General features: G+C 60.5%; 4 protein-coding genes across 4 annotated transcripts; 2 read left to right on the top strand and 2 right to left on the bottom strand.

Moving 5' to 3' along the window:
* Nucleotides 1–88: 88 nt before the first annotated feature.
* CHLRE_05g244850v5 (uncharacterized protein) lies at nucleotides 89–2984 on the top strand. Its single transcript, XM_001700693.2, has 5 exons — nucleotides 89–320; nucleotides 593–686; nucleotides 892–1000; nucleotides 1161–1783; nucleotides 2044–2984. The coding sequence occupies exons 1-4, from the start codon at nucleotides 241–243 to the stop codon at nucleotides 1451–1453; spliced, it is 576 nt and encodes a 191-aa protein (XP_001700745.1). The 5' UTR covers nucleotides 89–240; the 3' UTR covers nucleotides 1454–1783; nucleotides 2044–2984.
* A 263-nt stretch (nucleotides 2985–3247) lies between these two features.
* Nucleotides 3248–3868, bottom strand: CHLRE_05g244901v5 (uncharacterized protein). Its single transcript, XM_001700868.2, has one exon. It carries the CDS (start codon nucleotides 3735–3737, stop codon nucleotides 3570–3572), a length of 168 nt encoding a protein of 55 aa, XP_001700920.1. The 5' UTR covers nucleotides 3738–3868; the 3' UTR covers nucleotides 3248–3569.
* A 100-nt stretch (nucleotides 3869–3968) lies between these two features.
* CHLRE_05g244900v5 (uncharacterized protein) lies at nucleotides 3969–9237 on the top strand. The gene is made up of 9 exons (XM_001700694.2): nucleotides 3969–4438; nucleotides 4565–4801; nucleotides 5149–5183; nucleotides 5566–5650; nucleotides 6132–6257; nucleotides 6405–6569; nucleotides 6815–7024; nucleotides 7223–7417; nucleotides 7803–9237. Exons 2-9 carry the CDS (start codon nucleotides 4565–4567, stop codon nucleotides 7929–7931), a joined length of 1182 nt encoding a protein of 393 aa, XP_001700746.2. The 5' UTR covers nucleotides 3969–4438; the 3' UTR covers nucleotides 7932–9237.
* Nucleotides 9238–9355: 118 nt separating this feature from the next.
* Nucleotides 9356–11318, bottom strand: CHLRE_05g244950v5 (uncharacterized protein). Its single transcript, XM_001700869.2, has 4 exons — nucleotides 10926–11318; nucleotides 10641–10848; nucleotides 10377–10451; nucleotides 9356–10129 (listed from the first exon to the last, which is right to left on the bottom strand). The coding sequence occupies exons 1-4, from the start codon at nucleotides 11144–11146 to the stop codon at nucleotides 9953–9955; spliced, it is 681 nt and encodes a 226-aa protein (XP_001700921.1). The 5' UTR covers nucleotides 11147–11318; the 3' UTR covers nucleotides 9356–9952.
* Nucleotides 11319–11778: the final 460 nt, after the last annotated feature.

The following is an 11778-nucleotide window of genomic DNA, read 5'->3' as shown; positions in this document are numbered from 1 at the left end:
TGCGCGCCGTGGGTGAGGGACGAATGAGAGTATGCCGACCCGCCCAAACGCTTGCCCTGGGACTCATTCCTACGTCAACAAAGATACTCGTGCCGTTCGCAGTATGAGCTGTCATTCAAGCACATATGCACGCCTACTGCCAGTTGACTAGAAGAGAAGACTGTGCCTTACTGTGACACGGTGGTGTGTTTCGCAATTCGCGCGTCACTGAGCAGCCGGCTTGTATTCGACCCAGCCTCTATGGCTATTTCAGGCTCGTTACAAAGTACAGAAACGCGGGAGCTATGGGGCGGCGCGGTGACGTGCTCACTGCCGGCAAGGTAAGGAGTCGCGCTATCGAATTCCCGCCTTGCGCATGGGTCCCCCCACCCCACCCCAAGGCCGCCTGCCGCCACGGCTGTGGCGCAAACACTTACACCGGCAACACGAATAGTATTTGTAATTGTATCTCTCATCGGAGAACTCGCTGCGCACAGCATCTGCGTATGCTGCGGCAAAGGGTCATCGTGAATGGCAGTTTGGCACACCATGACTCATACGCCCCAGAACCCGCGCCAGAACTTGCGCCGACAACTTGCAAACATAACAACAGGATGCTGGACGTGAGTGACATGAGGCCTGTGCCAGACCACCAGGAGATATGGGCGGACACGGGCGTCGACCAGGCAGTCATCTTCGAAATTGTGGTGCGTGTCCGACTGACTGCGGCCTGGGAGGCAGAATTTGTCGACGCTGTCGGGCTCCTGCCCCCACTCGCAACGGGAGACAACCCGCAATACATCGGGCACTTACCATATGGTCAAGTTGCCTGCCGCCCATTCTACAAATACGCTTCCCAAGGCGCAAACCAACGCACGCCCCGGTGCGTCTCTTGTTTCTGTACGTCGCCAGGAGCATGACGCTGCAGTGCCAGACGGCGAGGCAGGGCGGCACATGTTTGAAGACGCCGCGGTGGGCAATGAAGCCGTCGCGGCGGCCGTTGAGTCGGTGGCGGCATTGGGTAAGCAGGACATGACTGCAAGTGTTGCTGTGGGCATTCATCAATTCCACACATAGAGTGCACTTGGGCGTGGCGCTTCACACACAGTCTTTCAATCGTAGCCGATACGAAGTGCCAAGGTACCAACGGCATTCCATGACTCTTTTACAATACCGCACAGGCGTGCAGGACGTGCCGGGTGTGCCGGAAGCGAGCTACCGCTGTGTGGTGCGGGGGCGGCAGACCATGCGGCGGGGGCAGCAGGCGGCCGACACGTGTGTGCTGCTAGCCGTATTGCGCCTGCCGCACGTGAGCTCGGACCTGCTGATCACGCTGAGCACGCCTAGCGCACCGCAGACGCCAGTTGCGGGTGCGGTGGTGTCGGCGCCGGCGCTTGGGGAAGGCGAGCAGCAGGAATTGATGGCGGCCGTGCTGCGGTCACTGCGGGTGCAGTCGTGGGAGCTCTTCGGGTAGCGGCGGTAGTCGCGGTACGTATGAGGGTTGACCTTGACGTCTAACATTGTTACTAGGAAAGATACATGAATGAAAGTTATTGCGTGCCCGGGCGTAGTGCGGAGGTGGAGGTCAAGTGGAGCTTGGGAGGCTGACGAGAGGCGAAGTGTGGGGGAAACTGGTGCATGCGCCAGAAGCCCCGGGGAATGCTGCCGTAGTTTGGAACCCACTTCCCGAGGAGTGCAGCAGGGGTAGTGAGATGCAGGAAGATGGGCTGGACAGTGTCGGATGCGGCGGAGCGAAGAGACGTTGCCACTGCTGTTGCTCGGCCAGCGCTCGTATCTTACGAAGGCAGGGGCGGCGTCAGTGGCCGAATTCCTTAAAATGGCTTCGTTTAGTTGACGAAACAGGCTGCCGCCGGTTCGTTCACCCCAAAATTTTTACCGGGGGCTCCGCCCCCGACCCGCACGATGTCGACACCGACACGACACGCCCACTCCTCCCCTGCTTCCCGCCGACCCAACCTCACTCTCCCGCCAGGGGAACCCTGTCTCCCGCCGTCAACACCCATAGATACAGCCCTTTGAGACTTCTTACCATATGCCACGCAGGTTTCGGCCGTGGAGTAGCCGCTGGAACCCCCTGTCCTTGGCCAAAAGTGGCCGAAATACCAAAAATGTCTTCGTCTGTTTGCCGAAAGACCCCCCAAGATCCCGTGCGTTTTGGCCGAAATTCCAAGTCAAGATCAAAAACTTTTCGTCCGCCAGAGGCCTTTTTGGGCAAATTTCGTTCCGAACGAAGGAAGATACGAGCGCTGTGCTCGGCCCGCGCTATTGACGTGCGTTGCGGAACTAACGCGTACGTAGACCAGAGCGGAAGGCGGAGTGGGCTTGCAGGCGGCAGTGCAGCGCTGTTGTCATTCCGACCGCATTCTCCTCGGACTCGGGCAAGGCCACGCCACACAGACTTCAGGCCACGCGTGCGTTAGGGAGCAACGCGACGTTGCGACCGCGGTGCCCCTGTGACGCAGTCCCGCCAGGCCTGAGAGCTAGAGCGTGGGGCGTTGGCGTGCCGACTGCTGGAAGCCGAAACGTGTATGAACTCACTGCAGATTGCCACATGAATGCCGCACAAGCGCCGTGCATTGTGTGGTGCATCTGTCAGCACCAGGCGGTAACGGAACGTCGGAAGGCCTGATGCCGCACGACCGCAGACGCCGGCATGCGCGGCGTGTTACTCTGGTAGGTACACTGGATATGGAAATCACAGCCGCACAGGCTGGTCAATGACTTAATGTGATGAAGGCGCTTGCAGCCGATAGCCCGAGCTGCCTGACCGCCCCGATGCCGTGACTCGGTAAGCTGTGGATTCACTTTACGGGGCAGTCCACTGCAACGGGCAGTCCACATTGATGTGCCACACCCCTAGACGCCCCATGTGCCATGGCTGTGCCGCTGCGGCGCCGTTTTCGTGTGTTGATCCAGCAAAGGGCTACATGATGTCCGAACAATGCTAGGGCATCAAGTCACCGAACTATCGTCTTCCCTTGCGACAACCTGGCGCCAGCCTGGGCTACCCGGCGCTTCCGTCAGCCTCTGCCCCAGCTGCCCACCCATTGCATTCGAAAGCGGCCTGGCTGCCGCCACAGCTCACCCATAAGCTGAGCTTCAAGCTGCAGTCCTGTGACGGCCGCCGCTGCTGCTGCTGTGCACATGCCCTGCTGGCCATCCCCGGCATGGGGAGACATTAACATGGTGAGGCTGTGCGGACTGGATGCGGTGCCCATACCCTGTTTGCGCAAGGTGCGTGTTGAGGCATCCATACCCGTTACATACTTCCGTGCGTGCACCAGCACAACAAGATGCCCCGCCAAAAACTCCGTAGGCCTGGACTGGCCGCTGCGCCCAGCAGCTGGTACCCACCAACAGGTTCATTGTCTGCCACCATCCTCCCCCACGACACGAGCGGGCCACCGTGGCCACGCGCACTCTACCGACATGCGGCGCCTCACCGTCAGTTTCTAATTATCTACACCATATATTAAGCCATGTGAGCTCCGGCTGCACCAAAGCTGCTTGTCCTCGAGCGTGCAGTTCCAGCATCACGTCTCTATTTTCAGCAGCTCCGCACACTGCACTTAGTGGTGGTCCTCCTTTGGCTGGCTCTTGTCGTATGCGACATAAGCCAGGAACGCAGCAAAGCCGATGCCCACGCCTGGGAAGGCGTTCCGCTTGTTGAACTGCAGCAGTGGGTGGTGACGCCAAGCCTCATAGCGCTCCCACTGGAAACCAACGACTTTAGGCATGGCTGTGTCTCGAGGGAGGAAAGGCAAATGTGAAATGAAATGCGATTATAGTTGGTCGATAATTGTCCTATATTGTGCTAAATGTATCCTGAAGGCAGCGTTGTTGAAGAACATAAGCCCGACAGGGGCCGAGGCACACCGGCAAGCGGCACTTGCATGGAGTACCGAGTGCCACTTTCCCCCCTCTCCGGCTCTCCCCCGCAGGTTTCCGAGCTGTTCCAAACACTCCCGCCACACGCGTGAAAACATTGTTACACCGCACAAACCAGTTTATTGAACGTGACAACGGTGCAGACGTGGATTGCCAGACTCGCTTTTATTCACGAGCAAGCCTAAGATAAGCGGGGGCTATTGAACGGGGCCAAAGCCCCATGGCAGGGCTTGCTGGCTGTCCTCGGCTTGGTGCAGTGCGGCCAAGCCGGTCGACGCAACCATGCTGCCCTCCGCTTTGCGCACCAAGGGCCCACCTAGCGACCCCCAGGTGCCGGCTTCAAAGCCGGCAGGCCTTGGGAGTACGATGTAGCTCAAAGAACAGCGCAAGCCCGTCACCGACGAGTTCGGTTGACGCGTCAGCGTCTCCGACTGCATCTGTCGACTTCGCGCCGGAGCTGCGGACGCTGATCAACGCGATTCCGTTCACGAAGCTAGCCATCTGGGGCTTTACAGCAGCCCTGGCGTATCAGCTGCATGATTTTGCAGGGGTGAGAGGCCCGCTAAACGCAAATTGCACACGTGCGGCGTGGGCATCCTCTGTTCGCTGGTCCGCAGCCCCCTCAGCTCTCGCCGGGCTGACCCTGACTTCCCACGCGCCTCCCGCTCCCTCGCAGATGGTGCTGGGCACCTTCATTGTGTCCTTTATCGGGAACTCGTTCGTGCAGAACGCGCAGGAGGCGCAGCTGGTGCAGTCGCTGCTGCCGACGCAGCCGATGCGCCGGCAGGTGCTGGTGCTCCTCTATTTCTTCATGATCCTGGGAATATTCACGCTGCTAGGCGTGCTGACGATACCAGACATTGCACGGGAGGGAGCGGACTTTGTGAACCGGCTACAAAGCGACAACATCTGGGTGAGAGCACGGACCGGGGCTGGGCTGGGCGCAGGGGTGGGGGCCGGTGGCGCGCCGCCGCCGCGGGGCCAGAGGATCGTGCTCTCACCAGAGACCAGCCGGACGTTATCTGGGCTACATGTCAGGCTTGGTTATGCTACACCCCAGAGAAGCCCGACGCTGAGCCACTGGAGCGCTTGCAGCTACGAAGAAAAGCAGCAGGGCGTTGCGTCAGGTTGACAGCGGCGGCATGTGTGGGCTGGCACCTGGGTGGAAATCGTTGCCAGCCAGTCAACAGCATCGGTGTAGCCGACTGGTTGCCGCTTTCTCGATTGACGCTTCACATGCACACCTCAATGACGCCACAGGTGATCCTGGTGGAGAAGATGCGGCGCGGCGTTGGGTGAGCCGAGCGTTGGGCGCCAGGCGTGGGAGCGGGGAGGTGCATTGCGGGCATGCAGGTTGAATTGGGTTGGCTAACTGGAGTCAGGGAACCGGACACAGGGCGGGATGTACCTGTGGCCATTTGCATGTACGAGTAACGTGGCGTGTGTAGGAGGCGCGAGTGTGATGCCAACATGTGAAGGGGAAGGGGAAGGGAGGCGAAGCGATCATGGCTTCGATGCGAGCATGCACCGTCTTTCCTCCCCGCCCGGCATTGTTCACGCGCTCGGCCTACCTCCACACGCCTGTTGCGTGCGGCCACGCGGCCCTCACATGCGTGCTTGTCCTTGCACGCCCGCCCCACCGTGCGCCCCTCAAACCAATTGCAACAACCTAAACAGCGACCAAGTGATGACCAGCCTGGAGAAGGCCGTGTACCTGGCCACCAGCAACGACATCGCGGCGGCGGCGCTGCAGGAGCCGCAGGTGCGAGCTGGGCGGGGCACGGCGGGGTGAGGGTGGCGGCGACGCTGATTACATGGGAGGCGTAGATTTGGGGGGGGGGCGAAGGCGATGCGGTGTGCAGAAACGCTGTTTTAGGTAGGCGGTCTCGGCACTCCGTGGCTTTGGTGGGATGGATGGAAGGATGATGAAGCACGAGGAATGCGGCGTCGGTGTTGCAAATAAGGATATGTGGGCCAACGGAAGCGCGGGGCACATGGAGAGGGGGTTGGCCTGTCATGGAGGGTTGTGTACGGCGTTATGCCCGTGTCAGCTGCCGAGGGTCGGCGGGGCCCCGTAGCTGCGTGCCATGCACACAGCGCTGAGGCTCCATTCTGCCGCGATCGTCGCTTGAGCCGCCCCCGCCTCAGACATGAGCCTCCCAACCTCTGTGCCCGGCCTCCGACTTCCATGGTCATGACTGAATCCATCCCTCCACCCCTCCACCCCTCTCATGGCCATACAGGTGTGGTCTGCGGAGCGCAGCACGCAGCTGGGCCTGGCTGTGAGCTCCATGCTCAAGGGCTACACCAACACCGCCGCCAAGTACACGGGGCTGTTCCTCAAGTCCGTGGCCAAGTTCAGCCTGCAGGTATGTGGGAGAGAGGGGGGCGAATCCCCGAATACATGCATCCGTATAGGGTAGTCGGTTGCTGTTGCTCCATCATCCTTGCAAAGTACCAACCCACCCACCCCGGGCGCCGCTGCCGCCCCCACAATCATGCCGTCACACCACCAGGCGCTGGTGTCGCTCATCCTGGGCTTCCTGTTCGTGTGGGACATGCCGCGCATCTCCCGCGGCATCTCCAGCCTGGCCACCTCCCGCCTGGCGCCCGTGTACAACGAGGTGGCGCCCATGCTGCTGGTGTTCGGGCAGCTGTTCGGGAAGGCGCTGCAGGTGCAGGTGAGAGGGGCGCGTGCGGCGCGCGGATGGTGGAGATGGTGGGGAAGGAGGAGGGATGGGTGCAACGGGTGTAGATGGAGACACGGGGGGCAGCTGACTTGACAAGGTGCACGGCGTTGGTTGCTGGCCGGGGAAGCTGCACTGGGAGGATCGGCACTCAACCCTGGAGACCTAAGTACGAGCAAGCATATTGCCCACGCCGCTTTTCCCCTGCTCGCCGCCCTCCATTCACCCACACCCCGCAGGCCCAGATCGCGGTGGTGAACACGGCGCTGACGGCGGCGGGCATGTGGCTGCTGGCCATTCCCGGCATCGGCCTGCTGAGCCTGTTTGTGTTCCTGTGCTCCTTCATCCCCATCATGGGCTGCATCATCTCCACCGTCCCCATTGGATTCGTGGCGCTGACCGAGTACGGCTTCGTGAAGCTGGCCATGGTCATCGTCATGGTGGCGATGGTGGGTAGGGCGCGGGGCAAAGGTGCCGCACCGCCATTGGGTTGGGACAAAGCTGCAACGGCCCGAATGGATGTGTACCGCACCACACAAGTCCTTTTTCCGAGCTGGGGCCTGAGTCTTAGGCTGCATCGGGTTTGAACCAGTACAGCAGTATGATAGTTGCTCGTTGCTTGACGCTTTCCGTGACCACGCGCGCAGGTGCACTTTGTGGAGGCGTACGCGCTCAACCCCGCCATATACTCGGCGCACCTGAAGCTGCACCCGCTCATGGTGCTGTCCGTGCTGCTGATCGCGGAGCACAACCTGGGCGTGTGGGGGCTGCTGCTGGCCGTGCCCTCCACCGTGTTCGCGCTGGACTACGTCATCCGCTACCCGGAGCACAGCATACGCGAGGTGGGCACCCGCAGCCGCCCGCTATAGGAAGTGGCCAAGGGGGCGGGGCGGGTTTCATGACCAAGCCCAGCGCGTTGGTCCCGGCACGCAGGGGGATAGCAGGGTGGGCAAGCACAAAGGGAATGCGAGGACTCATGGGCGACGCGGAAACATGTAGAAACGAGTTGCGCCCTGCCAGCAATGTGTAGCCTGTATGGCCAACCATAGGGCCGGCCGGTCTCCCGTGGGTCGTGTTTCGGAACTAGGCACTGTAGGGGTTGGGACACGGGCCAAGGGGGTATGGACACGCTCGTGATGGTGCCGGCATCGGGCCGGGACGCTGCTGCTCCGCGGGCAACGCATGATGCAAGTTAACGGCGATGCGTACATACCTCTATTGTTGCAGGTGGGCGAGCGGGAGCTCAGCGTTATCAAGAAGCAGCCCAAGGCAACGTCCTCGCAGGACGTGCCGGCATCGGATGACGGGCCAGGCGGCTCGCCCACTGCCCTGAAGCCCGCCCTGCAGGGCAGCTAGTCAGGCAGCGGCTAGTGGGGCGGCATAGCTCGGGATACGGGCGCGCCAGCTGGGCGGCCCTAGAACAGGCGTAGCATTTAGCATTAGAGGCTGGCATCGAGGGGCGGCCGAAGCGTCGACCAGCGATGCGAGGAGGCATCCGGAGCAGCAGCAATGGCTGCGAAGCAGATATACGGTACCGCTTCGGGTGGGCAATTACCGCAGGCAGTAGCTAACGGCGACGGATGGAGGCCGACCTTTCGTGGCAGCAGTAGCAACAGCAACGGCGGCGGTAGCTCAGGCTGCCAGTGGAGGACTGGCGCGCGCACGGATGCTGCGGCGGCAGCAGGCATGGTCATGTGCTGTGAAGCTCCATCCGCAGCCGCAGCAGCGAACGCAATGCGGGCACGGGCGCGGCTGTGTACAGCCGAGCAGGCTGGGAGACCCGTTGGCGCGCGCGCACGAGGTGCCTTCGCAGCGCTGGGTTAGGATAGGCGCTCTCTTGCTGACAGCGTGGATGCACCGCTGGGCTGGACAGAGGGTGGAGCTCGCAGCGATTGGGCAGGGAGCGAAGGCCTGGCGTAAAGCTATGCATGGCCAGCGTCCGCATTGAGTTATTGTTCCTGCGTGATGTGTGGACACGTACGCGCACTGTCTGTATAGTTTTTACGAAGGCGTGTGGGGGTACCTCAACAATGGACAGGCGGTTGCAGGCACGAGTTGGCAGGCGTACGTCCTTGCTTAGGGCGCTCTTGACAGGAGCTGGCAGGTAGCGGCGCGCGCGGACTGGTACATAGGGCTCTGGAGGAGAAGAAGTGCAAGTTCGCGGCAACGTGCATGTTGGATCGGGCTGTCGACAGTTTTGACGTGGAGCGCTGCCACTTTCTAGTAGGCGGCATCATGACAGCATCATCAGGCATCATGACAGCATGCTTGCTCGTTTCCTGAGGGCTATTCGTGCTGAACTTACGTGCTGAACGAACTTGCAATAGTTACGATGACTTCGGGGCTGTTCTTTCGCATCCTCCTTTCCCCCAGGTACGGAGCTGTGTTACGGACGGGCATGTGTGTGCGTGTGTGTTCACAAGAGAGCCAAAGAGAAGAAGAGTGATACAGCAAACCACGTGAGGATGTGCGCCCGTATGCCTCTTAAAGTAACTCTGGTTCTGTGGAGGCACAACTCAGGAGTGGAGTGCCTGGAGGCCAAGCAGCATGGGCCATAGCGCGGACGGCAACGCTGAGCAAGGCATCCCATTGCGCGCCAACTCTGCACCCACGCCACGTCAGCGTGAGAGAGTGGCAACTGTTGGTGTAATACAACTTGCGTGGCCCGTGTGCGCTGCGGTGTACGCTGAAACCTGAACCCTGAGCCCCTGACATGGTGCGGTCCCACCCGTGCCGATAGACGCGAGCCGCCCACCTCCCAAGGACAGCAGTGACCGTTCAATCGCTCACATTTACATAGCCAAGGCCAACACTCGTGGCGCATCACAAGCACAGTCAGTGTGTCCAACCAGCCGTCAGAAGGTCGTCGCAGTCAGTATTGTCACACTAGTCCGAGTTCCGATTGGGGTCAGGTCATGAGGCCTACAGGTTGAGGTCATTTGCCACCGGCCGATTCATTGCAGGCCAGGGCTCCTAATCCTAATGGCGACAATGCTGCGCCATCGATCCTATTCAGCTTTGGGGCGCTGGGCGCCCCTTGCGGCAAGCGCACCCTATCTAGATCCCCGCCTGAGTGGGTGAATGCACCACACCAGGCATCGCACGCAGCAACGGTTTGCTCAGTGCTACCTCCAGGCACGGGCAGATACCGTTGGCCGGCTGATACTACGCGGTGGTGTCCTGCCCATGCTATTAAGCCGAACACAATGCAGCCTCATAGCCCTGACAATCGCAGGACATGTGCTGCTGTGCTCCGTTCACGGCCGCTAATGCTCCACCGCGCAGCCAATAGCCAGCCGCCGGCGCCGCTGCTAGTGGCCATGCACGCCACACGGCTGCTGCAGCACTAGAGCTGCGCTGCACAAGGAGCCCGACATTTAGTCGTCCTTGGTGAGCTCCTTGTAGGCGCGCTCGCGTTGCCGGTCCTTGTTCGAGGCCTTCACCTTCTTCACCATCCAGTTGGCGCCCAGGGCAGTGCCGATCGTGCCGATCACGATAGCCAGGTTGCGCCAGTCAGTGGGGGTGCGAGCAAAGCCCAGGCTGGCGTACGTGCCCTGCACGAAATAGAGAGGGCACGCACAACAACCGATGAGCACGTTGGCAGGAACAGATGCAGGAGAAAGGAAGGGGCGCCGCATTCCCTGGTTTACAGAACCGCTGAGGTTTGAGGCCGTGTGCGTGCCATGGCTGAGGTTAAGCTTATGGATGCGCTCAGAGCCGGGTCAGAGCTCTGCCAATGCCCTGTGGCGTTTGTGTGGACAAAGGGCCCCGAACGAGCGCGCGTTCCGCCGCTTCACTCACCGCCTGCAGGGCGTAGCGCTGCAGCTGCTGAACGGGGGTCAGCACGTACAGGACCTGGGAGGACGAGGCACCCAGCTGCAGGTGCATAAAACACAGGCAAGGTAGGGTGGGTAAAAACAGTGCCGGGGCGGCGCACAGACAGGCACGGCTGTAGCACTCGGAACTGCTAATACCCGCCCACACCCACGGTGAACCCGCCCACGACAGGCCCCAATCCCGTACTTTTGTGCTCGACAACACAGCAATTTTCCCATTGCAACTCACAGTAGGCTCAGTGGAGTCAGTCTCAGCCAGGTAAGAGACCAGAGCGGGGGGCAGCTGGACCTGGACATTGCCGGTGGTAAAGATGACGACGTAGCTGTGCTTGACGTGGCTGCCGACGGTAATCTTGCCGAAATCAACCTCCAGGGAGCCCTCAACCAGGGTAGCGTTCTCGGGCAGGACGTCGGTGTACTTGACGGACGATGCGGTGCTGCAGACCGTCGAACACCACGGGACCGCGCGATCAGACCACGCCGAAAGCCGCTCTACCAGCTCAATTAGGCCTACCTGATGCCAGAGTTGAAAATGTCCACCTCCACAGTCACGTTCTTGCCCTGGACGACGATGTCCTCCTTCGTGAACTTGCGTACAATTAGCATAGCGCGCGCGGTGTCAGCGTACTCGTCATCATCGACACCCTCATCCTCGGCACGGACGATAGGGTTGATCAGGAGCGCAGACGCCAGCAGAAGCGCGAGTCCGAAGCGCGAGATCATCGTGGACTTCATTTTAACACACCAAAGACTCAAAATGACCAAGCGCAAGTTATGAACGTTGTCGTGAAAGTATTGTGACTGGGTCCCTGGCGAACGGTGCTGGCCTTTGACGTTGGGACGTAGCGCTGCGGAATGAGTCTCCATGCAAGGACACCGAACCCCTCGCCGAAGGCTATGCGGTAATCTAAGTGCGCTACCAATGTAGTATTACTGCATATTTATATATGGCTCAGCCTAGGACCTTCTGAACCCAACCTGGGAAATGTATATGACGTGCACCGGTCCTCTCAGTTTTCGTATTCACGGTGATGGATTGAAGCGTCATCGCAATTCACCAGGGATATAAGCATGGCCAGGCGTGGAGAATTGGTGGCGGGGGTTGTGGGCAGGGGCGGCACCGGGCATGCGGCGATGGAATGCGGCTGGGGCTTCAAGGACGGACACGGTGTGTGTCCGTCCCTGTGTAGTACGTGTCGCCGCTACCAATGGAATCCACCTGAAATTGACGAAGATAATGGGAGGGAGGGTATGGAACGTCGCGGCAGACTGAGGGGTGAGTACAGGACTACTTCTGCTGTGATGTTGCAAAGGTGCTTGTCTGTCACCCGGTCGTTACTGGACACAGCAATCGCCCTATTAGTTTA

This window comes from Chlamydomonas reinhardtii, chromosome 5, assembly GCF_000002595.2.
Source record: "Chlamydomonas reinhardtii strain CC-503 cw92 mt+ chromosome 5, whole genome shotgun sequence".
NCBI classification, from domain to species: domain Eukaryota; kingdom Viridiplantae; phylum Chlorophyta; class Chlorophyceae; order Chlamydomonadales; family Chlamydomonadaceae; genus Chlamydomonas; species Chlamydomonas reinhardtii.
The sequence above is the reverse complement of the archived record's forward strand: the minus strand, read 5'-3'. Positions and strand labels throughout refer to the sequence as shown.

Bases quoted from the DNA above. Each gene is read 5' to 3' on its own strand.
- CHLRE_05g244900v5 (XM_001700694.2), top strand. From the start codon at position 4,565: ATGGTGCTGGGCACCTTCATTGTGTCCTTTATCGGGAACTCGTTCGTG. The intron at 6,258-6,404 runs GTATGTGGGAGA...TCACACCACCAG, and splicing joins TGGCCAAGTTCAGCCTGCAG to GCGCTGGTGTCGCTCATCCT. The intron at 7,025-7,222 runs GTGGGTAGGGCG...CCACGCGCGCAG, and splicing joins TCATCGTCATGGTGGCGATG to GTGCACTTTGTGGAGGCGTA.
- CHLRE_05g244901v5 (XM_001700868.2), bottom strand. From the start codon at position 3,737: ATGCCTAAAGTCGTTGGTTTCCAGTGGGAGCGCTATGAGGCTTGGCGT.
- CHLRE_05g244950v5 (XM_001700869.2), bottom strand. From the start codon at position 11,146: ATGAAGTCCACGATGATCTCGCGCTTCGGACTCGCGCTTCTGCTGGCG. The intron at 10,849-10,925 runs GTAGGCCTAATT...GACGGTCTGCAG, and splicing joins ATTTTCAACTCTGGCATCAG to CACCGCATCGTCCGTCAAGT. The intron at 10,452-10,640 runs GTGAGTTGCAAT...ATGCACCTGCAG, and splicing joins CTGACTCCACTGAGCCTACT to CTGGGTGCCTCGTCCTCCCA.
- CHLRE_05g244850v5 (XM_001700693.2), top strand. From the start codon at position 241: ATGGCTATTTCAGGCTCGTTACAAAGTACAGAAACGCGGGAGCTATGG. The intron at 321-592 runs GTAAGGAGTCGC...ACATAACAACAG, and splicing joins ACGTGCTCACTGCCGGCAAG to GATGCTGGACGTGAGTGACA. The intron at 687-891 runs GTGCGTGTCCGA...GTACGTCGCCAG, and splicing joins CAGTCATCTTCGAAATTGTG to GAGCATGACGCTGCAGTGCC.